This window comes from Martes martes, assembly GCF_963455335.1.
Source record: "Martes martes genome assembly, chromosome: 3".
Lineage (NCBI taxonomy): Eukaryota > Metazoa > Chordata > Mammalia > Carnivora > Mustelidae > Martes > Martes martes.
In genome coordinates, this window is record NC_137890.1 from 59,766,105 (window position 1) to 59,794,016 (window position 27,912).

Sequence of the window (27,912 nt, forward strand, 5' to 3'; positions counted from 1 at the left end):
CTTAGCGAACGCCGTCAGCCGCCCAGCGGCCGGGCTCCGCCGGCTCCCGGTACCGCGCTCCGCGCTCCACGCCGCCCCTCTGCAAGGGAGAAAAGCGAGCAGCCCGGGACCCTCCCCTCTTCCAGCCGCACCGCGGATTGGTGACGGTTGTTGACACCGGAAGGACTCCTGCCTCACCTCACCCACTGCCCCTCCCCACCCCCACCCCCACCCGGGGGAAAGGCGAAACTCGGGAGACGGAACAAAGGCGAAGCCCGGCCGAGGAGGCGGGCCGAGGTGCCGGGAGAGGAGGGCGCTGGGGCGGGGCACGGCTTGCGCCGCGAGTCCATTTTGTAGCCGTGCCCAGCCGGTAACGCGTGCTCCCCGCGGGTGGAGGCCAGACGACCGCAGGGCTCCAGGCTGGGCCCCTCCCGCGGCCCCCGAGGTCCGAGATAAGTACCCGCCGGGTCCCTCTCAGGGAAGGGGGTGGGTGATCCTCGGGGCTGCTGCAAGGATGGGGACTTGCCCTGGCAGGACAGCGACCTGCGTGGGTGGGGGGGGGTTGGCGGAGAGCTCAGTTTGAGCTCCACTCCCAGCTGCACAGAGGAAGCCAGCTGGGCACTGGAACAAGGCGTGAATTGGAGCGTGCAGGGGGCGTCCTCTGGGCCGGTGCAGCGTGTCTGTCCTCCAGAAAACCTGCTTCGCTACCGATTATGCCCGGCTTCACGGCCAGAGCCTCGGAATCGCCTACGAAAGAAAAGGCGACCATGAATCCTAAATCGGAGCGTTCAGCCACTTTCTGGCACCGAGTCTGGGGAGGTTCCTGGCGTCGGGGGCGGGCGCCCTAACCGGGAAGCTCCTTAGTACTGCACAAAGATCTCCAGCCATGCTCCTGGCTTTTTCACCAGGTCCTACCTAGCACGCTGACTTTATTTGTGGCGGACGACTGAAAAAAATTGAGGGTCAAGACTAACGGTCCTGTGTAAATAAATGCATACTACTGTCTTTGTTCTTTCTTTGCAGTAGTCTCGTTTGATTGTCGATCAAAACGTGAGAAAAAAACCCAAACCTGATTGCTTTGTCCTGGGAAATAGTAACCCTGAGGAATACACCTGCTCGCAGGGGACAGAGGTAAACTACAATACTTCTCCGTACATTAAGAAACCAAAAAAGCACCAGTTTTTTTTAAGGCCGAGAACCATGCAAAATTCAACTAAGTGTAGAATATACGTGTTCCGTCCTCATGGGTGGTCTCTGTCCTTTTCATATTTTTTCAGAACTCAGAAGAATAGATTCAGTATTTGGAAAATTTTTATGTAGCAGTTATTTGACAAATATTACAGTACACAGATTTATAGTGAAAAGGAAAAGAGATGCCTCGGTAGCATTTTTTTTTTTAAGATTTTTTTTTTCCTTCTCCCATACCATGCTGCTAGGACTTGTACAAATACTGAGTTTTCTAACTCTAGAGACTTTTACACAATAGGTATTTTAAAAGCATAATTTCATTTACATAGCCACTCCTTCTGGTAGAACTTGATGGAGCTGTTGATTAACTGGTTATATTTCTGTCTTAACCAATGAGAAGAGACATTTCTTAAGGCTCTCTTTTTCTTAAAAACACCATCTTTTTTGCACTAGCTGAGATACTAAGCCTCCCTGGTAAGTCCTTACATAACACCAGGTTATTCTTTCCATTTTGTACATTTATGTACCTGGTCTTAACTTGTACCACAGCTATGTTCAGATATGCCCATTTCTGTGAAAGTGCTTTGTATGTGGTATCCTATATAATGCTTTACCTTTTCATGAAATTGTAGTTCAAGAGTCCAGTTCTCTTTCAGGACCTTTCTTGGTTAATATACTCATGCTCTAAAATAATACTTTAAATGTGAATTTACATTTTGTGTATTTGTTCACAACTGTAATCCATCCATCTTATATTTATATAGTTTAGCAATTTACAAAACTGGCACTCATTACTTAATCTTCTATGATGAGGATGAGGTCGATAATGTAAAAATCCTCATTCTATGGAGGCTAAAACTCCTGCTTTAAGTTAGATATTCAGAGAGAGGTTCAGTGCTCTATTTCCTCTACTAGAGAGCCTGTTACAGCCTAATTTGTAAAAATCATAAAATTTTCGAAGGGATTTAGAAAGCCATGATTAAACTTCTCCATTTTATGAATGAGAACACTGAATTTTTGATCCACTTTGTGGATCGTGCTAAAAGCCTAAGAATTGGGAAACTCAGGTCCTCTGCCTAGCTTGCTGTGTATAATTCGGAAAGCTCCATTTTTGGAGGCGGGGGCGGTTCAGTTTTTTCAGTTATAAAGTTAGGTCTTTTCTAGGTAGTCTCTAAGATACTTTTAGACCCAGTACTACTTTTTTTTTTTCTTTTAAGATTTTATTTATTTATTTGACAGATCACAAGTAGGCAGAGAGAGAGAGGAAGGGAAGCAGGCTCCCTGCTGAGCAGAGAGCCCGATGTGGGGCTCCATTCCAGGACCCTGGGACCATGACCTGAGCCGAAGGCAGAGGCTTTAACCCACTGGGCCACCCAGGCGCCCCTAGACCCAGTACTTCTATTTTATTCCTACTCCATAACTTTTATTACCATATATTCCCTATACATATTGGTAATCCTAAATACATATTAACTGCCTTAAACTGTTTTATATTTTAAATTTGGATAGGTATGGTAAAAATGTATGCCTTAGTCTTTTTTTTTTTTTTTTAACTAAACTATAAAAGTAGGTTCTGTTGTAAGATCAGGAACTGCATGGAGAAGCGGCGCACTCATACATCATTGGTTAGAGTTCATGAATTGGTATACCCATTCTTGAGAGAAACCTGGTAATCTTTTCAAGGTCCTTAAAATTCTTCTCATTGACACACCTAACAGTACACTTATAGGAACTGTCTAAGGAAATAATCAGAGCTGTAGACCTTTTCTGCAAGATGTTCATTTAAATGTTATAACCCAAAAAGACATATAGCCAGTAAGAGCATGTCCATAAGATGGACTATCACATTTTAGAAGAATATGTAACAATAGGGGAAATATATGTAATAAAGTGAAAAATGGTGGATACAAAATTGTGTGAAGCTACCAGTTTTGTTAAAATAGGTATGTGCACAAACACAACACACACAAGATTGGAAAAAATTAAAAAATAATAATGGTTATCCCTTGCTGATGTGATTATAGGTGATTTTTCCCCTGTATTTTCTGAATTTTCTATACTCACAAATTACTTTTATAGTTTAAGAAAAATATAAAAGTTGGTTGCTTGGATAACCTCTCTAACTTCAGTATGGTGTGTCAACTTTCTGTGTCCTTTTTATAAGGCATTTATCATACCTTTTACAGGAATAATCTTTGTAAATGTGCTGTACTTCTGAATTTAGGGCAGGAATTGAGTTTTGGCTTATATTTCGTCTTTTTAAATATCATTAGGTCATTGGATTATTCATTCTTGTTACTCAGCAAAGACACTGCCATCTTCATTACCTTGGCCTTGAACTCTGGATACTAAAATGGTACTGAAGAATAGAGTGCTATCCCCACTTCTCATAATAGTTAACCAAATACAGGCGTCCTCTGACATACAGAATCCATTAAGCCTTCTATAAAGCAATTGCCTATAAACTTTTAAAAAATAAATTCATTTCCATTATAGATCAAGACATACTACTAAGGAAGAGTTGAACTGCAAATTTGTTGTTGACAGTTTAAATTACTCTTTCCTGTGTCATTAGTGCCACAAGTATATTCTACTGCAATAGCCAGGTTCCCCATTGTAACTCCATTAGGAGCTTTTTTATCCACCCTGCATATTTGTGGTATTGAATATGAGTGAGGAGTGCCAACATAGCATATATAATATAGCCAACCTAAAAATTGCTAAAGTTTAGCATAATTGGCTTTCTCCTTGATATATTTCTGTAGCCCACATTTACTTTAGAATGAGATGTATACATAATTTTACACTGAGCAAAAGGACCTTTGTTTAAACTAATTACTTCAGGCATCTCAGAATAAGTTATTAGTTGATAAGTAGTGCTTATCAGTTATCTACAAAATGCCTCTTTTCCCTTCTACGGTATTATATATGATGTAAGTAACCTCAGTTATCTAGATAAATCCAGCTAGCTACCTACCAAATGCTAGACTTTGATAGTACTTCTGAAAGCTGGCATTAACCTGAAATACAGATTTAGATGATGAAGACTTTTTATTAGATACCAACAATAGTGATTGCCAAATTTATAGTTGTAAAATAAGAAGTTGTTTTAGGGGGCGCCTGGGTGGCTCAGTGGGTTAAAGCCTTTGCTTTCGGCTCAGGTCATGGTCCCAGGGTTCTGGGATCAAGCCCCGCATCGGGCTCTCTGCTCGGCGGGGAGCCTGCTTCCCTCTCTCTCTCTGCCTGCCTCTCTGCCTACTTGTGATCTCTGTCTGTCAAATAAATAAATAAAATCTTTAAAAAATAAAATAAAAATTAAAGAAGAAGTTGTTTAGGGGTAAAAATTTTCCATCTTAATTAAACTTGCTTGTATTTATTTAGGGGAAAAGGGACCAGACATTTCTGGTTTGACCTTTCCAGAAGTCATTAGTTCCAACTTAACTGGAACTCTTTAACAGGTAAAGATAAAGATCTGAATCTGTTTGGTACCAGAGTAGGAAAATAACTTAGTCTATATGTATGTTTTCCTCAAATTCAGACTTATTCAAATGGATTTCACCTGGTGATTTAATCAAATGGATTTCCAGTGCCCTAAAATGGGTGGGAGAGAATAGCCTTCAACTCTGTGTGGAAATCACACAGACTTCCGTGGGGGTTTTTTTGTTGCTAAATTTAAAAAATTTTAAAATAATCTCTACATCCAACGTGGGGCTCAAATTTATGATCCTGAGATCAAGGATGCATGCTCTACTGACTAAGCCAGCCAGGCATCCTCCTCCACATTTCTTGACAGTTGTACAGAGGTGGGATAGGGATATCTGATGGAGCTATTGTCCTAAAATCCTATTGATATAATGCTGTGGATTACGGAATAATAGCTGGGATAATTATCAAGAGACACAAGGCAAAGATAAAAGGGAAAGAAAGATAAGTAAGGTGAAGAGACAGGGGATAAGGAAAGAATAGGAGGAAATCAAGACTATACACCTTGACATGGGCAGTATGATGAGTTAAGGGAATAAACAAAGGAAAGAGTCAAGGCAAAATAGTGGTTCAGAAAAGAGAATGAAGAAAAGGAAAAAAAAACCTTTTTTTGAGTGGTCTGGACTAAGTAGTAAGGATAATGACCTGGTTTTTATGTTTCCGAGAATGTTATCATAGTCTAAAACGTTTAACTCTGTGAAATTACTGAATAGGTGGGTCTTCCAAGCTGATGGACCTTTTGTTCTAGCTTTATTTTGTCCTACTTAACAGGAATCCTAGAAATACCCTAGAAACTACTAATTCTAGGATAATGCCAGAAAACGGAAGTTTCTTATTGTCTTACATTGACACATAAGTAACTTTTATGTTGTGTTTGCAGGAGCTGCATAAGAATTAGACAGGCTATTTTAGACACTATATCTTCCATAATCCTTTTTTGAGATTCTTAAACTCACTTTATCCTGTTTTGATCATCTAAGTTATGGAACAGTCTCTAAAAGCCAAAATAAAGTATAATAACACATTGATACAGAACACTTAAATATTTTGTAAATAATTTTCATACATTATTGACTTTCAAAGCAGTTGTATAATGAGGAGAGAAACTGCAGTATGTCTATGTGGTTTGTCAAAGGCCACTGTCTATGATCAGATGAGTATGTCAGCCTCACAGGCCTGGATCGAGATTCTTTTAATACATTTTTTTATTTTATAAAAGAAAACAATACTGTAGGAGATCAAGCTCTTTAAAGCTTATCATACTTAGCTAATGCTTCTGAAGTTTTGCTTTTTAAGCTCAGTATGGTTTTCTTATAATTGGTCTCCCTTTTTAGTTTTTTCCTTAATTTTTTTGTGAAAATTTTCAAATATACAGAAAATTTTAAAAATACTACAATAAATATCCTTACATCCTTTATCTAGATTCAGTAACTTGACCCTAAGTTTCAAGAAAGCATTACTAGTGGATCTCATACTAGCAGAATACAGTACACTACTTGAAAATAAATTAATATGCTGAGAGGAAATGCTTAAAAAAAAAAAAGTGATCCTTTTATTCCAAGCATTGTTTCAGGAAAGATCGATGGCTCCCAGTTTAGTAGAGGTTTGCAAAATTTAGTTTTGTCTATGAGGTATGTTTCAATATTTGCTATGTAGTTTTTTTTTTTTTCTTTTTGATTTTTATTTAACACACAGACAGAGATCACAAGTAGGCAGAGAGGCAGGCAGAGAGAGAGGGGTAAGCAGGCTTCCCGCTCAGCAGAGAGCTGGATGTAGGGCTCTATCCCAGGACCCTGAGATCATGACCTGAGCCAAAGGTAGAGGCTTAACCCTCTGAGCCACCCAGGCGCCCCTGCTGTGTAGTTTCTTATTGGGTATCTACTTTGGAATTCCTGAATCCAGAGATGCCTCAAAGCAGGATGGAAATTTGATTTAAATCCTTAAGATACAGAGTATTATTAACTTTTCTTTTCATTCTCTAATGGGATTTGGAAGGAAATCATGGGTAATATTTTGAACAACTTTATATTCCTACTATTTAAATTCAATAGCTTAATAGGGAAGTTTCTTTGACTAGTTTTTTTATTAAAATTAACTTTGAGTGAACAAATGAGCACCTTTTGCATTATAGTCATTTTTTTTTTTAAAGATTTTATTTATTTGACAGACAGAGATCACAAGTAGGCAGAGAGGCAGGCAGAGAGAGAGAGGAGGAAGCAGACTCCCCGCTGAGCAGAGAGCTGATCCCAGGACCCTGGGATCATGACCTCACCTGGGATCATGACCTGAGCCGAAGGCAGAGGCTTAACCCTCTGAGCCACCAGGCACCCCGCATTATAGTCATTTTGAGTTGATCATTTAAAAGGAAGGGACTTCTAGGAGAGAGAAGTCTAATACACATATATAGGTTTTGCTTTTTATTTTAAGACTACTTCCCTTTTTTAAGTATTGACTTTTCCATTTTTAATATTCTGGTTATCATGTTTCAATTTTCATTTGTAGAGACTTGTTGCTATATACCCACTCAAGGTAGAAGAGTTATCATAGTCTACTTTGAGTGCAGATATCATGAATATTTGCCTAAAAATAAATCTGTGGTGGTGTTATACAATCATGCATTTGTCAAAACTCACAGAACTATATACCAAAGAGTGAATTTTATTGTATGTAAATTAAAAGTATATTTAAAAATACACATATGGCAGGAAAATGAGGTTGAAAATGAGAGGTGGTAGATAATTATGTATTTGCTACTTGGTTGGTATAAAACTTGGGAAATTTCTAATTAGTGAGTAAAATAGATTTCTGTGCTTCAAAATTTAGACTTTCTTGGTTTTCAGAAACACATTCAAAGGAAAAAAAGAATCTTGGAAATGTGTTTGCTATTGTACACAACTTGACAGTGCTTAAGTTGAAATTTTATTACTGGAGAGCAATAATTTTGTTTACATAGTTTCTTGACTTCTGTACTGGTAAAGAAAATTAGCTATAGAAAAGAGGGGATATGTACCTTAGTTCCTACAAAGGAGTATGTTTTATTGACTTCTCCAGATTTTTATATGTTAGCCACATTTAAAAAAAAATTTTTTTTAATTTTTGTTAACATATAATGTATTATTTGCCCCAGGGGTACAGGTCTGTGAATTGTCAGGCTTACGTATTTCATAGCACTCACCATAGCACATACCCTCCCCAATGTCCATAACCCAGCCACCGTCTCTATACCCGCAACGTTAGCCACACTTTAAGAAAATGATCTATAGGGGCGCCTGGGTGGCTAAGTGGGTTAAAGCCTCTGCTTTCGGCTCAGGTCATGATCCCAGGGGTCCTGCGATCGAGCCCCACATCGGGCTCTCTGCTCTGCGGAGAGCCTGCTTCCTCCTCTTTCTCCCTGCCTGCCTCTCTTGCCTACTTGTAATCTCTGTCTGTCAAATAAATAAATAAAATCTTAAAAAAAAAAAAGGATCTATAAGTTCCTTTATTGCAAAGTATACTCTTCACTTAGTGAGCCTAAAAACCTTATTAGTTATATATTTTCCTTTAAAACTTTTGAGGCAACAGGGCACCTGGGTGGCTCAGTGGGTTAAGCCTCTGCCTTCAGCTCAGGTCATGATCTCAGGGTCCTGGGATGGAGTCCCGCATCGGCCTCTGCTCAGCGGAGAGCCTGCTTCCTCCTCTCTCTCTCTCTCTGCCTGCCTCTCTGCCTACTTGTGATCTCTGTCAAATAAATAAATAAAATCTTTAGGGAAAAAAAAAAACTTTTGAGGCAACAAACTTTCTATGGTTTTTTGGATTTGGCTGTTTTAGTTTTCTCTAAAAGTTGGCTGTGGGAGTGGTCACATTAATTTCACAGAGAAAGTTTTTGAGTATAAAGAGAAGAAAAGAAAACGTTTAGCTTTAAAGTCAACAGAAATAAGAATCTTTAAATTATAAACCAAAATTTGTAAGCTGCATCACTAAAAATAGAACTGGATCCACCAGAATTTTGATGTAACTTTTATTTTTTAAAAAAGATTTGAGGGGTGCCTGGGCGGCTTAGTCGTTAAGTGCCTGCCTTCGGCTCGGGTCATGATCCTAGCGTCCTGGGATTGGGCTCCCTGCTCCGAGGGAAGCCTGCCTCTCCCTCTCCTGCTTCCCCTGCTTGAATTCCCTCTCACTGTCACTCTCTATCATATAAATAAAATAAAATAAAATAAAATAAAGATTTGAGAGAGAAAGAATGCTAGAGGAGGGGCAGAGGAGCAGAGGAAGAGGGAGACAAAAAGACTTCCTACTGAGCAAGGAGCCTCATAGGGGTCTTGATTGCAGGACTCTGAGATCATGATCTGAGCGGAAATCAAGGGTCAGTTGCTTAACCAACTGAATCCTTGATGCAGATTTTTAGAAAGGGGCTTTCTAAGTAGTTTTTTTTGCTCTTTTCCTCTGATTAATTTTCAGAGCTATAAGGTGATTATGGCTTTGGGATGACTGTTTACTAATAAATTTTCCTGTGTATGACATTTTCCTGTTTATTTTTTCATACTTGATTGCCTTAAAATTCTTTCTGGCCCCTATTACAGTATCTTTTTCAGTTTTCCTCAAAGTTTCTGTTTCCCTTGGGTGCCCGTTTTTTCCCCGCTGCATCCCAACCACTTGGTATTCTTTATTTTTTCCTCTTATTTATTTAATATGATTGTATAAAATTCTCTGGGAATATTAGCCTTGCAAGAATGAGTAAATTAGTTTACTTTATTGAATGCTGCCCCCTGTTACTTTCCTGTTTCTACTACCTTCTCCAAACTCTAGTTTTAGCATGGAATTCTTAGGTGAAAGAAGACAAAGAACAGTGGAGATGATAAAAATATAAAACAGAACTAAGGTAGCAGGATCAGCAAATGTTTTCTTTCTCTGTTCTAGAGTCAGAATTTTAAAAAATATTTTATTTATTTATTTGACAGAGAGAGAGAGTAAGCACAGGCACGGGCAGCAGCAGAGGGAGGAGGAGAAGCAGACTCTCCACTGAGCCGGGAGCCTGATGAGGGGCTTGATACAGGGTTCATTTCCAAGACCCTGGGATCATGACCTGAGCTGTAGGCAGATACTTAACAGACCCACCCAGGCATCCCCAGAGGCAGAATGTTTTATAACTGCTTCATAACTTCTCTTAGAACACTAACTCCATCCAGTCTGTATAGCCATTCTCCTCCCAATGCTTTTAAAAGGTTTTATGATTTCTTATGTCACAAAAGATTGTTCTGAAAAATAAGCTCATCACATATTTTTGCCTTTTGACATTACATTTGACAGAATAATCTTTGTTTTAATTCTGCATATAATTTTATTATTTACTATACATCTGTTTCTCAAAACTTAATGTAAAGCCCTAAACTAATTAATTATCCTCGCAAACTTAGCTAATCTTTTAAATACAATTTATCTTCTAGATTATAGCTCTGATTGTGACTTAAAATTACTGCTAAAATTTACTTACTTATTTTTCATTATAAGATGATCTGTAGATTATTAGACCCTCTTTTATTTATTAGTTTGGTGGTAATGTGACATAATTTGTCCTTTAGTAAGCTGAATGAGGACACAGCACTATATTTGGATTTAAAACGTTAGAGATAGAAGTTTTAAAACGTACATTTAAAAATAATAAATGAACTGAGAAGTGGTATCTAGATCAGGAATCTCAAATTTTTTTTTGTCTCTGGATGACTTTATACTCTTAAAAACTGAGAATCCATATATATAGATAAATAGATAGATATAGATAAACCTGTTACATGTTAACATAATTTGTGAAAAATAACATTTTCAAAAGTTGTGAGAAGAGTGGCATTGCTTTACATATTTGTAGATCTCTTTAATGAATTGTTATTAATAGATTATAACAAGTCTTTTATCTGTCCCTGCATTACACCTGTTAAAATAAGTTATTTTGGTTGAAATATACAAAGATCATATTTCCTTGCACAGATATATAGTTGGTGAAGGGAAGAATATTTTAATGGCCTTTTCTGATAATTGTGGATCTTTGATACTATACCAAAACTAAAAAGTGGTAGTTTCTTAAAAGTTGCAATATGAATCTGAAATCATATTATTGAAGGTGTTGGTCTTTTGATCTTTTGCCTAAGCATGATTTGTAACATGAATTGATGATCTGAACTAATTAGTTAATTGTGTTATGCAGATCTCCAAATGTTAACATTTTATTATACAGTAATGTCCCCCCTAAAAGAGTAAAAGCCCACACTTGTTAAATTTACCACTTAATTTCATTAGAAAATAATTAATGGGAAGTAAGCACTTACATGGCAAAATGTTTTCCAAAATTCTAATTTTCACTCAAAAACTTAACTTTTATCATTGGCCAGAAATATCATGTTTTCCTTGAAGTGAAGGGCTTATTTTGTTCATTTTTGAGAATATGTCTGCTTTACCTAAGTCTAAATAGCCAGTTTGTCATTCATTTTTCAAATAAAATTGTGTTCCATAAAAAAAAAGCAGCTGGTTCAGATTGCGACTCAATCATGAAAGTGCTTTTTCTCCAGACAATATCTGTTGGGTGCAGCAGAAATGCTTTGTTTACTTCCTTTTTTGTCACTGAAAATATTAAAAAAGGCATGTACACACTGATCAAGATTTAATAAAATAAGTAATTTTTGCTGCTTCATAAAGAACATTCTTAAATGAAGCTGGCTACTCCCACCCATACCATGGGTGTGTGGTAATGAAGAGTACAATAACTGGTAGTACAGTTTGGTACTGCCTTTTGCCTTGTTTGATTCCCGCTAAGCCTCCAGCAGTGTCTACTCACATTGCTTTTACAGTACAATTGTCAACATGGTGCCAAAAGCAAATATCATCTCAGTATTACTGTGAAAAAAAGTATTGACCTTCACAAATGACTTGAAAGAGTCTTAGGAACACTAGATTTCTGCTCACATTTTGAGAATTGATGCACATTAGACAGTTGTGGTGGTTTAAAAGAAAACTTCATTTAATTCTTTGAAGAATGAATTGCTACTCTCATGTTTTTAGTTACAATTTGAGTAATTATAATCTTGCCTCTGAAATAGAAAAATTTGCCAATTTTTAATAAAAGCCTGCACGAGATGCATGCTTGAATTTATATTTCTGTGCTTCTTTCTTTTAAATAGCATACCATTTTATAATTGTGGGCCCAGACTAAAGAGCTCATTCTATTCAGACACTGAGTAGCTTTGTTTCTGACAGCTAGTAGTCAGCTTTCTGTTTTAAAACAATCAGTTGGGTCCTGCTGGCTCAACTTGCAGTTGTCCTAGACCTAACCCTATCTCAGCCAAAGACTGTTGTTGGAAAGCCCACACAAAGGCCTTGTGTACAGGGAGTCCTGCTAATAAGGAGTGTGTTCTAGTCCCAGCAGATTAAATCTGCTTTGGTGTGCATTCCCTTCCCAAATTTCTCACTCATTGCCTTTGTTTGCCTGGTTATTTCTGTGAGAGATAATTTTTTAATGCTTCTGAAGATGGTTTCTTCTGAGTATTACATAGTCTGAGTGGAGGGGATTACTGGAGTAAAATGTTTCTTTCTCTGTGGTAGGATGTGATGGAGCTGCTTGAAGAAGATCTCACATGCCCAATTTGTTGCAGTCTGTTTGATGATCCTCGAGTTTTGCCTTGCTCACACAACTTTTGCAAAAAATGCTTAGAAGGGATCTTAGAGGGGACTGTGCGGAATTCCCTGTGGAGATCCTCTCCATTCAAGTGCCCTACATGCCGTAAGGAAACTTCAGCTACTGGAGTTAATAGCCTGCAGGTTAATTACTCCCTGAAGGGTATTGTGGAGAAGTATAACAAGATCAAGATCTCTCCCAAAATGCCAGTGTGCAAAGGACACTTAGGGCAGCCTCTCAACATTTTCTGCCTGACTGATATGCAGCTGATTTGTGGGATCTGTGCTACTCGTGGTGACCACACCAAGCATGTCTTCTGTTCTATTGAAGATGCTTATGCTCAGGAAAGAGATGCCTTTGAGTCCCTCTTCCAGAGCTTTGAGACCTGGCGTCGAGGAGATGCTCTTTCTCGCTTGGATACCCTGGAAACTAGCAAAAGGAAATCTCTACAGTTACTGACTAAAGATTCAGATAAAGTAAAGGAGTTTTTTGAGAAGTTACAACATACATTAGATCAAAAAAAGAATGAAATCCTGTCTGACTTTGAGACCATGAAACTTGCAGTTATGCAAGCCTATGACCCAGAGATCAACAAACTCAACACCATCTTGCAGGAACAACGAATGGCCTTTAACATTGCTGAGGCTTTCAAAGATGTGTCAGAACCCATCATATTTCTGCAACAAATGCAGGAGTTCAGAGAGAAAATAAAAGTGATCAAGGAGACTCCTTTACCTCCTTCTAATTTGCCCACAAGCCCTTTAATGAAGAACTTTGATACCAGTCAGTGGGAAGACATAAAATTAGTAGATGTGGATAAACTTTCTTTGCCTCAAGACACTGGCACATTCATTAGCAAGATTCCCTGGAGCTTTTATCAGTTATTTGTGGTAGTCATTCTGCTTAGCCTTCTTATTTTCTTTGGTCCCACTATATTCCTAGAAGGGTCTTTATTTGATGAATTTACAAGTTGGAAAGACCATCTCTCAAACTTCAGTTCCTATCTGACTAAATCAGCTGATTTTGTAGAAGAATCAATGTTTTACTGGGAACAGGTGATGGATGGGTTTTTCATTTTCAGTGAAAGATTTAAGAATTTTACTTTGGTGGTGCTGAACAATGTGGCAGAATTTGTGTGCAAATATAAACTATTATAAAATCTGTTGCAAGTGTATAGTTCTCTGTCTTTTGTTAGAAATTTGTTAAAGAGCTGAGTGGTAGTTCAGATTTGGTCAAGATTTCAGTCAGATATTTTCCTGCAAAAGTATTCCTTTCAAAAATAATGTCTTCTACTTGTTATTCATGTAGTATAAAGATAAATGTGAGATTTAATAGTAAGTCCTGAACCCTCTTTCCTTTTTAAATAGTGCTTTTGTAATACGCCTCCTACCCCCAGTATTGGTTGTGTTTATGCTATGGAAAAGAGGTGAAAGCAAATGATCTAATATTGTGTAAATGACGTAGTGTAACAGTGATTGTTCATTCAAGCATGTAATAAAGGCTATTCTTGTAAAGTAACTTTTTTGGAGACTGGACATTCTTTTAAAAAAGGAAAGAAGATATGGGTGAATTGGACTTCAAATTTTTCTAGATTTGAATTTCTAAATTTTACTTTTTTGTTAAAATGTAAATTTCAGGTGAACAAAAAGTGGCATTTTTCTTCTATTAAGTTTACATTTTTAGGAGGGTGGAGATTTCAGCTTGCCTTTTTCCTCCTTTGGTTTTGTGAATTTATCACCAAAGGAATTCAAAGGAAATGTTAGGTGCCTGTGCAAGCAAAGGTGTAGGTTAAAAAAAAGAAAAAAGAAAAAGCTTAACACATGGCAAGAACAGGAAATGGGAAAGTCTTTTTATTGGCAGCTAAGTGTTATGCTATTCCAAAGTATCATGGCAACTGTACAACCAAACCAATCCACCATTTAACATCTTTTCAAAGTGTAGTAAGATTAATTTGACAATAGATGAACAGTCTTTCAGCTATTATAAGGTACAAAGTAATCAGCTAAAAACGTATTTGTTAACTAACTAGGATTTAAATAAAAATTAAAAAAAATAGCAATACATACATATATACACTACTGGGGTAGAATTAAAATCCTAATGCTCACATGAGATAAAAATGTCCTACCTCCCACAGTTTTTTTTTTTTTTTTTTTCTTTTAATTTATTTGAGAGCGATAGAGCAAGAGCAAGGAGGAGAGGCAGAGGGAGAAGGAGACTCCGCTGAGTAGGAAGCCTGATGCAGGGCTCAATCCCAGGACCCTGGGATCATGATTTGAACTGAAGGCTGATGCTTAATGGACTGAGCCACCCAGGTGCCTCCTACCTCCCATAGATTAAAAATACTTCATGTACTCATCTTGCTTAGAAACCAGATGAAAACAAGAAGTGATCTTATCTTAGAACTGCTCTCTAGTCCCCTGTTTCTGTCATGGAACAAGATATTCCTTGGAAAGCCCAGAGTGTCTACCCTGTCCTTTAATTTGGTTGAAAGGAAGCAACTAAATTTAAAGTACAAAAGAATCCAGCAATGGGAATAAGAGTCAAATTAAGCTGCTAGTTGAGGTAATGGCTGCCTCACCCATAACTGATAATTCATGATTTAGCCACTAAATTGCTAAAGGGTTTATAAATACAATAATGTTTCTCTGTAAATCTTACTTCTGCCATGACAACTTATTATAGATAAGAGATCTGGGGAAAGGGGAATGCTTTTCTGCTCTCAGCATTTTTTTTTTTTTAAGATTTTTAAAATCTTTAAATATTTTTTAAAAGATTATTTGAGAGAGAGTGAGCAAGAGAGAAAGAGCATGAGCAGGGGAAGGGGCAGATGGAGGAGAGCCAGACTCCCCACTGAGCAGGAAGCCCAATGTGGGGCTCGATCCCAGGACCCTTGGATCATGACCTGAGCTGAAGGTAGACATTTAACCCACTGAGCCACCCAGGCATCCCTCCCAGTACTTTTTTTAAAATAGAGATTTACAATAGGTTTTCATGGATAACTTTTTTTAAAAGATTTTATTTATTTATTTGATAGAGATCACAAGTAGGCCGAGAGGCAGGCAGAGAGAGAGGAGGAAGCAGGCTCCCTGCCGAGCAGAGAGCCCAATGCCGGGCTTGATCCCAGGACCCTGGGATCATGACCTGAGCTGAAGGCAGAGGCTTCAACCCACTGAGCCACCCAGGTGCCCCCATGGATAATTTTTTTTTTAAATGGGATACAGGAAAGGGATCTACTTGACATCTATCCTTAGAAATATTAGCCGTTTTTCTTAATCCAGTTCCTCATCTGTTGCTTTTTCATTTTGTATACTGCAAGTTCCCAAGCAACTCAAATTTGCAAACACAGCTATGGATACACTATTTGCTTTAGAGTAGTTATGTGGGAATCTAGTTCTCTTTTGTTATTTTCCCCACCCATTCATTTCTTAATCATATATAACTAGCAACATTTATGGCTAGAGGTTGATTTGCAAGTTCCTAAGTCTGTAGCCTCTAGTTTGAAGCAAGAAAAGGATGAGTAGTCAGGAACTGGTCACTTTGAATGTGGGAGGGAAGATATTCACAACAAAGTTTTCTACCATAAAGCAGTTTCCTGCTTCTCGGTTGACACGAATGATAGATGGCAGAGACCAAGAATTTAAGATGATTGGTGGCCAGATTTTTGTGGACAGAGATGGTGTTCTATTTAGTTTCATCTTGGATTTTTTGAGAACTCACCAGCTTTTATTACCCACCGACTTTTCAGACCATCTTAGGCTTCAGAGAGAGGCTCTTTTCTATGAACTGGATCCTCTGGTTGATCTCTTAAACAAAGAACACCTGCTACAGCCAAGACCTGCTCTTGTGGAGGTGCATTTCCTAAGCCGAAACACTCAAGCTTTTTTCAGAGTGTTTGGCTCTTGCAGCAAAACAATTGAGATGCTAACTGGGAGGATTACAATGTTTATAGAGCAACCTTCAGCACTGACCTGGAGTAGTAAGTCCTTCCCTCCTCAGATGACCTTACTTCCACTGCCTCCACAAAGACCTTCTTACCATGACCTGGTTTTCCAGTGTGGCTCTGACAGCACTACTAATAACCAAACTGGAGTCAGGTATTTTGTACTTTGAAGTATCTCTCTTCTAATATCAGTTCCTGATGTTTCCCCCCAAAACTGCAAGTTTCTCATGGCTGAAACTTTTCTTGAAAAAAATTATTACTCAAATGTTTTGGAGGTAATAAGTAGAGTTGGGTAGAATGATCAATTATTGTCCAAACTGGGCTATTTTTCAGAGGGAAAGAGGGTATTGTTATTATGTAGGACAATAGGAATAAACCAAGACTGTCCAGGGAAAATTGGAACCACGGTCATTCAAGTTTTAAGAGGAGATAATTTTATAGATTATGTTCCATTGTTAGTGAATTTGGCTTAGGACTGAGACAATGCCTTTTTTCCCCCCAGAAGATTCTTTTAGTGGCTGGCATATAGGAAAGTCTCAGTAGTTTCTCTTGATTTCCTTACACTCTACATATATTTGTTCTTTTAGTCCTTATGATTTGACTACTGATTTCCCTCCATCTCACTTTACTTTTAAACACCATTATGGCAGATATATCCCATAGCAAATTTGGTATCCATTACATCTTTGGCACTCTGAGACAACTCAAAATATTGGGATAGGCTGTCAGTATGTTAAGGATAGTTGCTCCTGAGTCAATTATTCACTTTCTCCCCCTGTTGTTCTTGGCTGAACACTAAGGCTGATTTCTACTCTGCTGTCAGGGACACTTTTTTTTCTTCTTAAAAATGTCTTTATGCTGTCCCACCATTGTTTTAGTAACTGAAAGCTGGCTTTAATTTTCAGGAGGAAAAAAAGTAGTCTGCATATGGTCTTTATCATACTTTAAAAAAAAATTTTTTTTTTTGTGGGGGAGAAAAGGTACACATAGTTTAGGATATTTTCTTGACTTTCGCAGTTATCATCAGGAACTATCAATGTTTGCCTCTCCCACAACACACCCCTTTGTTCTACTTACCAACTGAAGAACACGGGCAATATGACAATTCTTCAGTTTCTACACTTAATAATTTCCTGCCCTCCCAAGAAAGGTTGAAATGTCACTTTGGGAAAAGGGAGCCAGTTAAATTAATAGGTTGATTGTGAAGAGAAATTAAGACTCTATCTTTATCTCAAAGTGGTTTTTTTTTGTTGTTGTTGTTGTTTAAAAGATTTTATTTATTTATTTGACAGAGAGAGAAAGAGATCACAAGAAGGCAGAGAGGTAGGCAGAGAGAGAGGGGGAAGTGGGCTCCCTGCTGAGCAGAAAGCCTGCCGCAGGGCTCAATCCCAGGACCCTGAGATCATGACCTGAGCGGAAAGCAGAGGCTTAACCCACTGATCCACCCAGGTGCCCCTCGAAGTCAAATAAACAAACGCTGAGAGGACTCAAAAGACATAAAAATAAACTGGATGGTATTTAAAAGGGTAATATAGCTATATCAACGTGGACATGTTATGTTGACATTATTATTATTATTTTTTAAAGATTTTTATTTATTTATCTGACAGAGATCACAAGTAGGCAGAGAGGCAGGCAGAGGGAGAGAGGAGGAAGCAGGTTCTCCGCTGAGCAGAGAGCCCAATGCGGGGCTCGATCCCAGGAGCCTGGGATCATGACCCGAGCCAAAGGCAGAGGCTTAACCCACTGAGCCACACAGGCGCCCCTTATGCTGACTTTATTAAAACTAACATACAGCCAATCTGAAAAGTTCAGGTTTTTTTCTTGAACTGTGCATATTGGTTCTATAGAATTTCCTAGGAAATAAAAAATTTTGTCATTTTTGACTCCAGAGGCCTTTTGACCCTGTGCTTTACTCTTTAACAATGGATAGTTACTGAGTAAAAATTGACAATAAAATATTGACATTTTAAATCTGCAGAATTGTACCTGAAAAATGCATTTGATAGAAATAAGTTACAAAAGTAAAAATCTGTAATGTCAGTGCTTATAATGGGTAGAATTAGATCTGGGGGGAAACTAAATGTATTAAAATATTCATTAAAATGATTGAATCAATTCATTTAATTAAGATGATTAAAACAACATTAAGTAAATTGAAATGAAAATTAGAAATAGTTAAATTATATTAAAAAGTTAAGCTAATTTGTTTGGACAAATTGCTCCAGAAAATAATTTCTGAATGAAAATTCATCAGTGTTGGTTATATTCCTAAATATGGATTTAAGTGACTTTGGAGATCACACGAAGGTCTCTATTTTCAGTATCCTGCAATTACTAATTTGGATTTATAAAGGAAGTCTCAAAAAAATCTGATCAAAAATGGTATGATGACTTTATTTGAGGTTTTAAATCAAGTTGGTATGTTTAATTTTGCTAGTTATTAAGGGAATGCTTTATAATCAAACATCTGTTGTGTGTCCTAGGTATGTTTCTATAAAACCAGATAACCGAAAATTGGCCAACGGAACTAATGTCCTCGGCTTACTAATCGACACTTTATTAATGGAAGGCTTCCACCTAGTCAGCACTAGAACATTATCCTCTGAAGACAAAAGTGAATGCTATATTTTCGAAAGGATAAAAAGGCCTGAAGCTCTCACCATGAACAAAACATTGAAATCAGAGACTACCATCATATCAGAGCAATCTCAGAAAAAGAAATGAAGTTCTCTGTTCTCTTTTAGAGTAAAGAGAAATTGCCATTTTCTTGTTTGGAAATTCCATATTTATGGCATGTGTGTTAGTCATATACGTACTCATCCTAACTTCTTGGTCTTATCTCCTAGTATGCCATCTCGGGCAACTATACCTCAATGGTGCTTATGCCATACTAACTGCTTGCTGCTCTCTAAATAACACTGTCCACTTGGTGCTTTGGCACATGTTCCTTCTACCTTTAATGCCCCTTTCCCTTTTTTTTCTTCATGAAAAGAAGCTCTCAAGAGTGGGTTCTGGAATCAGACTGCTTGATTTCAAATCTCAGCTTAATCAGTTACTTCCTATATGACTTGGGTAAATTATTTAAGCTCTCTCTGCTTCAGCTTCTTCATCTATCAAATGGGGATAATGTATCTCCTTATAGGATATATGAAAATAAAAGGAGATAATGCAAAGTACTCAACACACTGTCTGGCACATGGTAGACACTAAGTAACTGTTAGTGACAGCGATGATGATGATGATGATGAAGAAAATGAAGACTGGGGTCCCCTGGGTGGCTCAGCGGGTTAAGCCGCTGCCTTTGGCTCAGGTCATGATCCCAAGGTCCTGGGATCGAGTTCCGCATCGGGCTCCTTGCTCAGCGGGGAGCCTGCTTCTCTCTCTGCCTCTCCCGGCCACTCTGCCTGCTTGTGCGCGCTCTCTCTCTCTGACAAATAAATAAATAAAAATCTTTAAAAAAAAAAAAAGAAAATGAAGACTGGTGGCCTACTTTCAATTGTACCTCTTCTGTGAGGCCTTGTTTTCCTCTTTCCCAGGCATATTAATCAGACCTTTCCTCTGTACAGACTTATATGACATCATAAAAACAAACTTTTTTCACTTGAATGTGAGCTCAATCAACTCAATAGTTTTAACACTACTGTGTGTAAAGCACTATTAAACATTTGGTGAGAGGAATAAACTGTTACTAATTAGCACCTACATTTGGTGAAAAGCTTCTGAATAACCTCTCCTAATATTTAAAATATCCATATACCATGACTTAGTGATTCCTCTTGTAGGAATTCTTCATATATATATGTGTCATTTTGAACCCTAGGATAAACATCTAGAAAAGGAAACATTAACTCAAAGAGCACCAAACACACAGCAAGCTTAAAAACCTGCATGGCAGCAGCTGAGCACCTTTTTAAAAAGTACAATTAATTCGTTCAAAGACGTATGTTAAAAATATGTTAAAAATTTGTTAGATATCATAGTAGGTTTTCAGGATTAAAAAATGAGTAAGACAAAAATTCTTATCCTCAAAGAGCTCATATTCAAGAGAGAAAGTACATCATCATAATAGCAAAAGATAAGAAATAAACTCAGTTCATCAATGGGAATGGGTAAATTATGGTCCACACAATGAAATACTATGTAGCCTTAAAAAGAATAGGGCAACAGTTTACAAACTGAGGAAAGATTGTCAAATATCTGTAAGTGGAAAAAATGCAAGGTGCAGAATGATGTATAAAGGGGAAAATATATTTCCATTATATATGCGTGTGTGTGTGTGTGTGTGTGTGTGTGTGTGTGTGTGTAGTTTCCATTTGTGGAAACATTCTCATTTTCTTATACATGTATAGAGTTTTCAGCAAAGATATGGGTCACCTATGTAGAAGGGAACAGTGTTAGTGGGGTTTAGGTGTGGAAGGAAGACTTACTTTAACCAGATCATGAAGATGTATTATCTATTTAAAAAAAAGAAAGGAAGAAGATACACCTGAAACATGTATGTGTGTGTGGGGAAAGGAATTTTAGGGGGACTATAATGGCATAGTACGGCCCATTATCTTATATTGATACAAATGTTATCTATCTTTCCTGTGAAAACCCTCCACCTAGTAAAGAATTTGCATTCCTGAAATTTCTACCAATTATAGATTTGTGTACTAGATTGTAGAGAAGAAATACTTTTATAATTTCCTAACAGTATCTCAACAGGTTATGTATAATGTAGAAGTGAATACTTCAAGATTAGTAATTTCAAGGTTAGCAGTTGAAAATAATGACCCAAATAAGAGAAAAAGCCCCATGAATAAGTATTTTGTTTTTGGTGGCACCTATCCCCTCTTTTTGGCAAAAAAGTCAATTTAGTTGTTTTACTGTGTCATCTTAATTTTGGGGATGATGTGTTTGGTTTCCTTGCTAGCACCATATTCTAGGGTACAATATTTTTATTCTGGTAAGTTTCTGACATTTTGTGACTTAACTAGTTGGATACAGTTGGCATGTTTATATATACAACACTGTTTAATTCTGTATAGAGCTTTGCTGATAACAGCATTAAAAAACTGATAACTGGTTAAAAAATACTGAAACAAAAAATATTTTAAAAGGCTGGCAAGTAATAAGACAGGAAATGTTTAAACTACTGTTAGGGGATGCCTAGGTGGCTCAGTTGGTTAAGCATCTGCTTGCTTCTCTCTCTGCCTGCCGCTCCCCCTGCTCATGCTCTCTCTCACATTCTCTCTCTCTCAAATAAAGAAAGATCTTTTAAAAAATTACTGTTAATATGTTCTCAGTCATTCACATTTGCAGAAAACTACTCTGAATTGGGAAATAAAATATTCTTTTTAATATGCTAATAGAAACATACTACCTATGGAGACACAATATATATGATATTCATTCATTCATTCAGTAAATATTTATTGACACCTGTGTGCTAGATACTATTTTAGACATCGGAGATCCTACAGGGAACAAAACAACACCTTCCCTTCTAGACTTTTTTCACAAAAACAATTCATAACATTGATAATGGGTTTAATCAGAATAACAAGCATTATTATTAAGAATAATAAGCATTATTAACAACTTCTCAAAATTTATGAATTCACAATGCAGAGGTTTTTAGGAGATAGACTATTTCAATTAAAAAATATATTATTCATTAGGAAAAGTGTAGGAAAAATATATTATTCATTAGGAAAAGAATAGATTGAGTTTCTTATTTTGTTAAATATTTTAGAGATTATTGCATCTGGAGACACATCTGTCAAAATCATCTCAGTAAGCCTTTCGTGTTTATTCTAAAATAGAATGGGACACTGTCACTGGGATATCAAGATATGCAAAAAATAGTCTCATTTTAGAAAGGGAGGCAGGCAAATGCAGTATGAAGAAAACAGGGATATATTAGATGCACCATAGGTAAATTAAAAACTCTTGCCTCCTTTAGAAAAGAAAAAAACTTCAACATTTTCATACTGATACCACTTAACTCTTAACTTCTTGACTGAACTGACTTGTCAGTGTTATTTTAAATTATAAGAAAATAATGGCAGAAGCTTGTCTTGGGCAAATGATGCTGAAAACCTATCGAATCATACATCCTATCAATCCATCTCATATATAAACATGAATTATCACAATGATACAGTAAGGTCTGTCAGTCCTCAACAGGACCATTAGTAGTTGGGTCTACCCTATTCTCCTACTTCTGTTATGTTTATGTTAGCTTCTTTCCATCACCCATGGCTTTATTTTGGATAAGGCACTAAATAGCTTATTCTTGAACCTCAATAATTTTACCTTATAAGTGATTGGAAGATGTCCCTAAAAAGATTTTCTAAAAAGGAGATCTAATGTTGAAATTTACTCTTGAATTTAATATACAAGTCACAATTACAAAGAGTTCTTAGGTTACGGTAAAGTTGGAATTAATTTGGGGTGCTTCCAAAATATATCTGAAATCAGGAGCCTGAAATGACATAAAATGGTCAAAGGAAAGCAGCTAGAGCAATAATACATGCTTTAGGGAATCATACGATATTTCAAATTTATCTTCTATACTGCTTACAACTGACAAACTTCAGTTTTGCTTTGTAAGTTTTTGTATTGGTTCTCTATCACAAATAATAGAAATGGTCAACACCAGAAACCTTGCTGAGATAATGAAAGACTTGCTTAGAGCACTCTAAACCTCCCATATTCTACTTTATTTTTCCTCTGTGCTGGGGGAGTTGACCCCTTACCAGCAAGTTTAGCAATGCAGAAGAGCTACTATGAGAGAATTTTTTAAAAAATAAATTTAGGAAATTTTATCACCTTCCTGGAGCCAAAGAACTCATGAAAGAGAAATGTGATATCAAACTTAGTGTTTCAAACAAAGTTCAAGAAATAGAGTTGACATGAGAATACATTACTAAAAATACTTAAGATTTCTGGACTACCAATGACCTAGTAAAAGCCATAATTACTCACTAGCTTTGCCACAGAACTACACTTCAAGAATTATTAGGCCTTCTATCAGACCTATTAGAGGTGAAAATTTATGTAAAAATTTCACCAAAAAACTCATTATGTCATAAATATTAAGCTTAGGAAATGTCTTAATATTTACCTAAACTATGAGATAGATCCAACCACAAAGATCTTTTAATGGAAAGAAATTTAACACCTTACATGGTAAATGGGAAATAAGTATTAAGCATGGCACAGAGTAAAAGAGCAACAACATGCAGCAAAATAAATAGGATTTCGCTCCCCGAACTAAAATGTGCCTAAGATTTGTCTCATTACACAGAAATTTTAAGTAGGCAGCATTCTGTACCTTCACATTTCATACCAACACCTCAAATCCAGAAATCATTATATTATTTTTTTTTAAGATTTTATTTACTTATTTGAGAGAGAGAGAGTGAATGAGAGAGAGCACAAGCAGGGGGAGCAGCAGAAGGAAAGGGAGAAACAGGCTTCCTGAGCAGGGAGCCTGGTGAGGCTGGATCCCAGGACCCTGAGATCACAACCTGAGCCCAAGGCAGACACTTAACTGACTGAGCCACCCAGGTCCCCCAGAGATCATCATTTTAAAGTGGCTTTTTATTCTTAACATTTGAGTAAAACACACCCAAAACCAAGTGTTTCTATTTCATATTACTCTCCATTATTTCACACTCCAGCAAGAATCTGAATTTCTTTGGGTTCCCAAGTTGGAAGCCAAAGGAGAGGTCTGCTTACTCTCCTTGTAGTAAGACACCCCCAAGAAGTCTGGCTGCAATGTCTGAGCTTCCACGAATTCTTTTAAGATGAGGACTGGGATTGTGCTTTATACTGATCTTTATACTCCCCCACAATGCTGGACATTTAATGGTCTCAACTGAACTGGAAAATTTGGAACACTGTAGTCTCACTGAATAGGCACTTGGAAAAACAAGTATTATAGTAGATTCAAAGACGGATGACACTTTATGTAAAGAGTCTGATTCAAGCTAAAGACTTGATTCAAGCTAAAGACTACAGAAAAAAACCCCATAGTATTTTTCTATTAAAAGTTTATTTGGGTAGGATGTATGGGTGGCTCAGTAGATTAAGTATCTGCCTTCAACTCAGGTCATGATCTCAGGGTCCTGGGATCAAGCCCTATGGCTAGGTCCCCTGCTCAGCGGGGAGTCTGCTTCTCTCTCTTCATCTCCCTCTGCCCAACTTTTGCTTGTGCTCTCTCTCTCTCTCAAATAAATAAAATTTTATTTTTTTAAAAAGATTTTATTTATTTGACAGATACAGATCACAAGTAGGCAGAGAGGCAGGCAGAGAGAGAGAGAGGAGGAAGCAGGCTCCCTGCTGAGCAGAGAGCCCGATGTGGGGCTCGATCCCAGGACCCCGGAATCACGGCCCGAGCCAAAGGCAGAGGTCTTAACCCACTGAGCCACCCAGGCGCCCCTCAAATAAATAAAATCTTAAAAAAAAAAAAAAAGGTTTACTTGGGTAATAGCATACCCAATGAAATGAAAATACAGATGTATATAGAAATACTAACTAGCTGAAAGTTACACAAAATTACACATTTAATCAGAGTAGAACAGTCCAGGCAAAATTGGAACATACATAATTTGCTAATAAAAATGCAATGCTATAAGAATGCTTTGTAATTAAAGAAATGTTAAGGGAATATAAGTTCAGAATGAATGTTATATGACTATAATTGATATTAAATCTTGACTTACCTCCATAATTTAGGAGTCATAAAAAGAAGTCATCAGACCAGGCATATAAGTCAGATGTAACTAGGAAAGAAACAGAGAAAAAAAATGTTCCCAGTACTGTATAACCTGATTTGAAGTCCTAGGTTTATTGAACTTGAATTAATCAAATGATTCAAAGGTTGAGGTGAAATGGTCTAAAAGATGCTGATATATCCAGAAGACATATTACTGATTAACATTTTAGGGTTCCTTACATATCATTAAAATGGTATATATATTAAAAAATCAACTCAAGATGTAGAATAATGTGGAATTTCTGTCTGATGAAGGTGGCTGTTTTTCACAGCAAGTAGTAACTAGGTAAACAGAACAAGATACTTTGATACTCTAAGTAGAAATCCTACAACACATGGTTTAGCTCCTAGAAAAGCAAAATATTTGCTTTCAATTAAATTTTTTTCCCCTTTGGTCACTTTTAAATTTCTGGCTACAATTTACTGAATCCCTGTTGGATTTGTACTGGCTAACACCTTTTTTCAGAAGCAAACCTGATTTAGGGTGAGTAGAAGAAAGTCACAGCCTCTTAGAACCTTCATTTCTGCTTAACTGTGTTTCTTCCATCAAAAACAACTATTCGTATAAGGAATCTCAGTTATCGAAACCTATTTTTGGCCATCTTCTGGAATTTCTTATATCTCCTTTGAAATGCCAAAACTGCACATTTGGAAAACTTGTCTTCCTGGTTTTCAAATTTCTGTTTATTATTATAGCTCTTCAGCCAGAATGCCAGGTCTTTGTGCTTTACTGTTTCTTGAAACTGGAGACCAGCACATTTCCCACAATTCAATTACCTGTCTTTCCATTTGAGAAATTAAAGCCATGTCAATTTTATAAAGTTTTAACTGACTTAATTATTTGAACTTTAAGTTCTCAGTTTCATTCCCTCAATCTAATACTGGGAAAGATCTCTGTTTTATTAATAGACATGAAGGTAAGGTTTAAAAATATTAACACACATTAGTTATTAATTCTCATAACCAATTTAAGTGTAGGGATTTTCTTACAGGCATAAGCTTGGGATATGACAGTTTTAGGAAAAAGGAGAGTTGATTTTTGGAAATGTTTATTTAAGATTATATACCTAATCAAATAATTTCTTTATGTAAATTTATGTGTTACATATTTCTTTTTAAAAGAAAGGGATTGGGGTGCTTGGGTGGCTCAGTCAGTAGAGTGTTAGACTTTTGATTTTAGCTCAGGTCATGATCTCAGGGTTTTGAGATCAAGCTCTGAATGGGGCTCATGCTTGGTGCGGAGTCTTCTTGAGATTCTCTCTCTCTGCTGCTGCCCCCTGCTTGCACACTTGCACGCTCATGTGTGCTACTAAATCTTTTTTTAAAAAAATATTTTATTTATTTTTCATAGAAAGAGAGAGTACAAGCAGGGGGAGGGGCAGGCAGAGGGAGAAACAGGCTTCTTGCTCATCAGAGCGCCGGATATGGTGCTGGATCCCAGGACCCTGGGATCATGACCTAAGCCAAAGGCAGATGCTTAACCAATAGAGCCACCCAGGTGCCCCTAATAAATCTTTAAAAAGAAAAGAAAAGAAACGAAAAAATAAAAGAAAGGGATCTACTGTCCTTAATAGTTTCAGTTAGCTGGTCTACTCTTACCAGCTTTATGCAGATAACTGATAAATTTACCTTTCAAGGTTGACTTTTACATAGAATTCCCCTTCTTTATATTCAGTGATCTTTAATTAAAGGATTTCAAATGGAATGCCTGGGTATCATCTAAAATTCAGTATTACCAAAATGGGACACATGTATCTCACACTAGCTTCTCATAACTGTCCTCTTTCAGTGATACTGCTGTTGTCTTCCAGTATCAAAAACATACTTTTTGATATCATCCTTTTATCCAACTCATGATGATGTTCTACAAATTTTTTAAATATCTTAAATTTATTATTTCATCTTCATTCCCAGTGATATTACTCTGTTCAGGTTTTCTTTACTCCTAGATTACTACAACAGTTACACATGCCCAGTTTCTTTGCCACCGGAGTTTATATCTCAGAATCCTTCTCTATATATTATATAGTACTGCCATATTTAATTTCCAAAAATTCCATTACTTTGTCAACTTCCATTGTTTTGTTGGAAGAGGCCATTCTATGCTATATCAAGTCTGAAGTTCTCTAATTTTTTTTCTAGGCAAAGGCCCAATTATGTAGTTTTAACCCAGTTATCCAAATTCATGTAACCTTCATTTCAGGTATTAAGGCAAAGGTTCCAAGTTCCCATTTCAGGGAATATTGCACTTTCTTTTACCTTAAATTCTTATTCACAAACTAGGAAAGTCCACTATTTAACAGTTCAGTACATCTTAATTTATGGCATACAGGCCACAAATTATAAAATGAAGACAGTTTTTGAGTCAGTAGGGTGACTAATGGTCTAATTCTCCTGTGCTTCCTCAAATTTACTTACAGTTTTGTGATGAGAGATCATCTGGTGTGGCATTTATTGCCCTTTGCTAGAGTCAGCTGTTGTCAGGCACTATGCTGTACACGGACAATGTCTGTTTTCTGTTTTCAGTCTTAGTCCTTTCTCCACATGGTCTAGGTACACATGGAATAGTCAGTTCTCACCTTTGGAGGGGAGGCGGTGGTGGTATCAAAATACATGCCTAGAAAACAGGTCATAAAGCAAATCAATACAGAGGGGAAATTGCTTTGCCATATAAACCATTATTTAATTGCTGGTTGAAATTCTGGCTTTTGGTTAAATGTTAAATATAACAAGTCAACCACCCTCAAAGCTAAATCAAACTCAATAGCAACAACAGATCTTTCAAAAAAATGTAATTTACATACCGGTTTCTGAAAAAGACATAAATGTCATACAGATTTTATATAAAAGCTCTAAGGGTATATAAAATAAATCCTTATCACATTATAAATACGATTTAAATGTCCT

At 37.1% G+C, this 27,912-nt stretch overlaps 2 protein-coding genes and 1 long non-coding RNA gene across 3 annotated transcripts; 2 read left to right on the plus strand and 1 right to left on the minus strand.

Annotated features, from left to right (window-relative positions):
• The first annotated feature begins 203 nt into the window (after positions 1-203).
• TRIM13 (tripartite motif containing 13) lies at positions 204-14,026 on the plus strand. The gene is made up of 3 exons (XM_080798003.1): positions 204-424; positions 1,003-1,110; positions 12,220-14,026. The coding sequence occupies exon 3, from the start codon at positions 12,226-12,228 to the stop codon at positions 13,447-13,449; it is 1,224 nt and encodes a 407-aa protein (XP_080654129.1). The 5' UTR covers positions 204-424; positions 1,003-1,110; positions 12,220-12,225; the 3' UTR covers positions 13,450-14,026.
• Positions 11,238-27,622, minus strand: LOC308339401. Its single transcript, XR_013966512.1, has 3 exons — positions 27,424-27,622; positions 24,953-25,012; positions 11,238-12,721 (listed from the first exon to the last, which is right to left on the minus strand). It is a non-coding gene; the product is annotated as an uncharacterized lncRNA (long non-coding RNA).
• On the plus strand, positions 15,040-19,686 carry KCNRG (potassium channel regulator). Its single transcript, XM_080798004.1, has 2 exons — positions 15,040-16,389; positions 18,722-19,686. Exons 1-2 carry the CDS (start codon positions 15,809-15,811, stop codon positions 18,960-18,962), a joined length of 822 nt encoding a protein of 273 aa, XP_080654130.1. The 5' UTR covers positions 15,040-15,808; the 3' UTR covers positions 18,963-19,686.
• Positions 27,623-27,912: the final 290 nt, after the last annotated feature.

Bases quoted from the DNA above. Each gene is read 5' to 3' on its own strand.
- TRIM13 (XM_080798003.1), top strand. From the start codon at position 12,226: ATGGAGCTGCTTGAAGAAGATCTCACATGCCCAATTTGTTGCAGTCTG.
- KCNRG (XM_080798004.1), top strand. From the start codon at position 15,809: ATGAGTAGTCAGGAACTGGTCACTTTGAATGTGGGAGGGAAGATATTC. The intron at 16,390-18,721 runs GTATTTTGTACT...TGTGTGTCCTAG, and splicing joins AATAACCAAACTGGAGTCAG to GTATGTTTCTATAAAACCAG.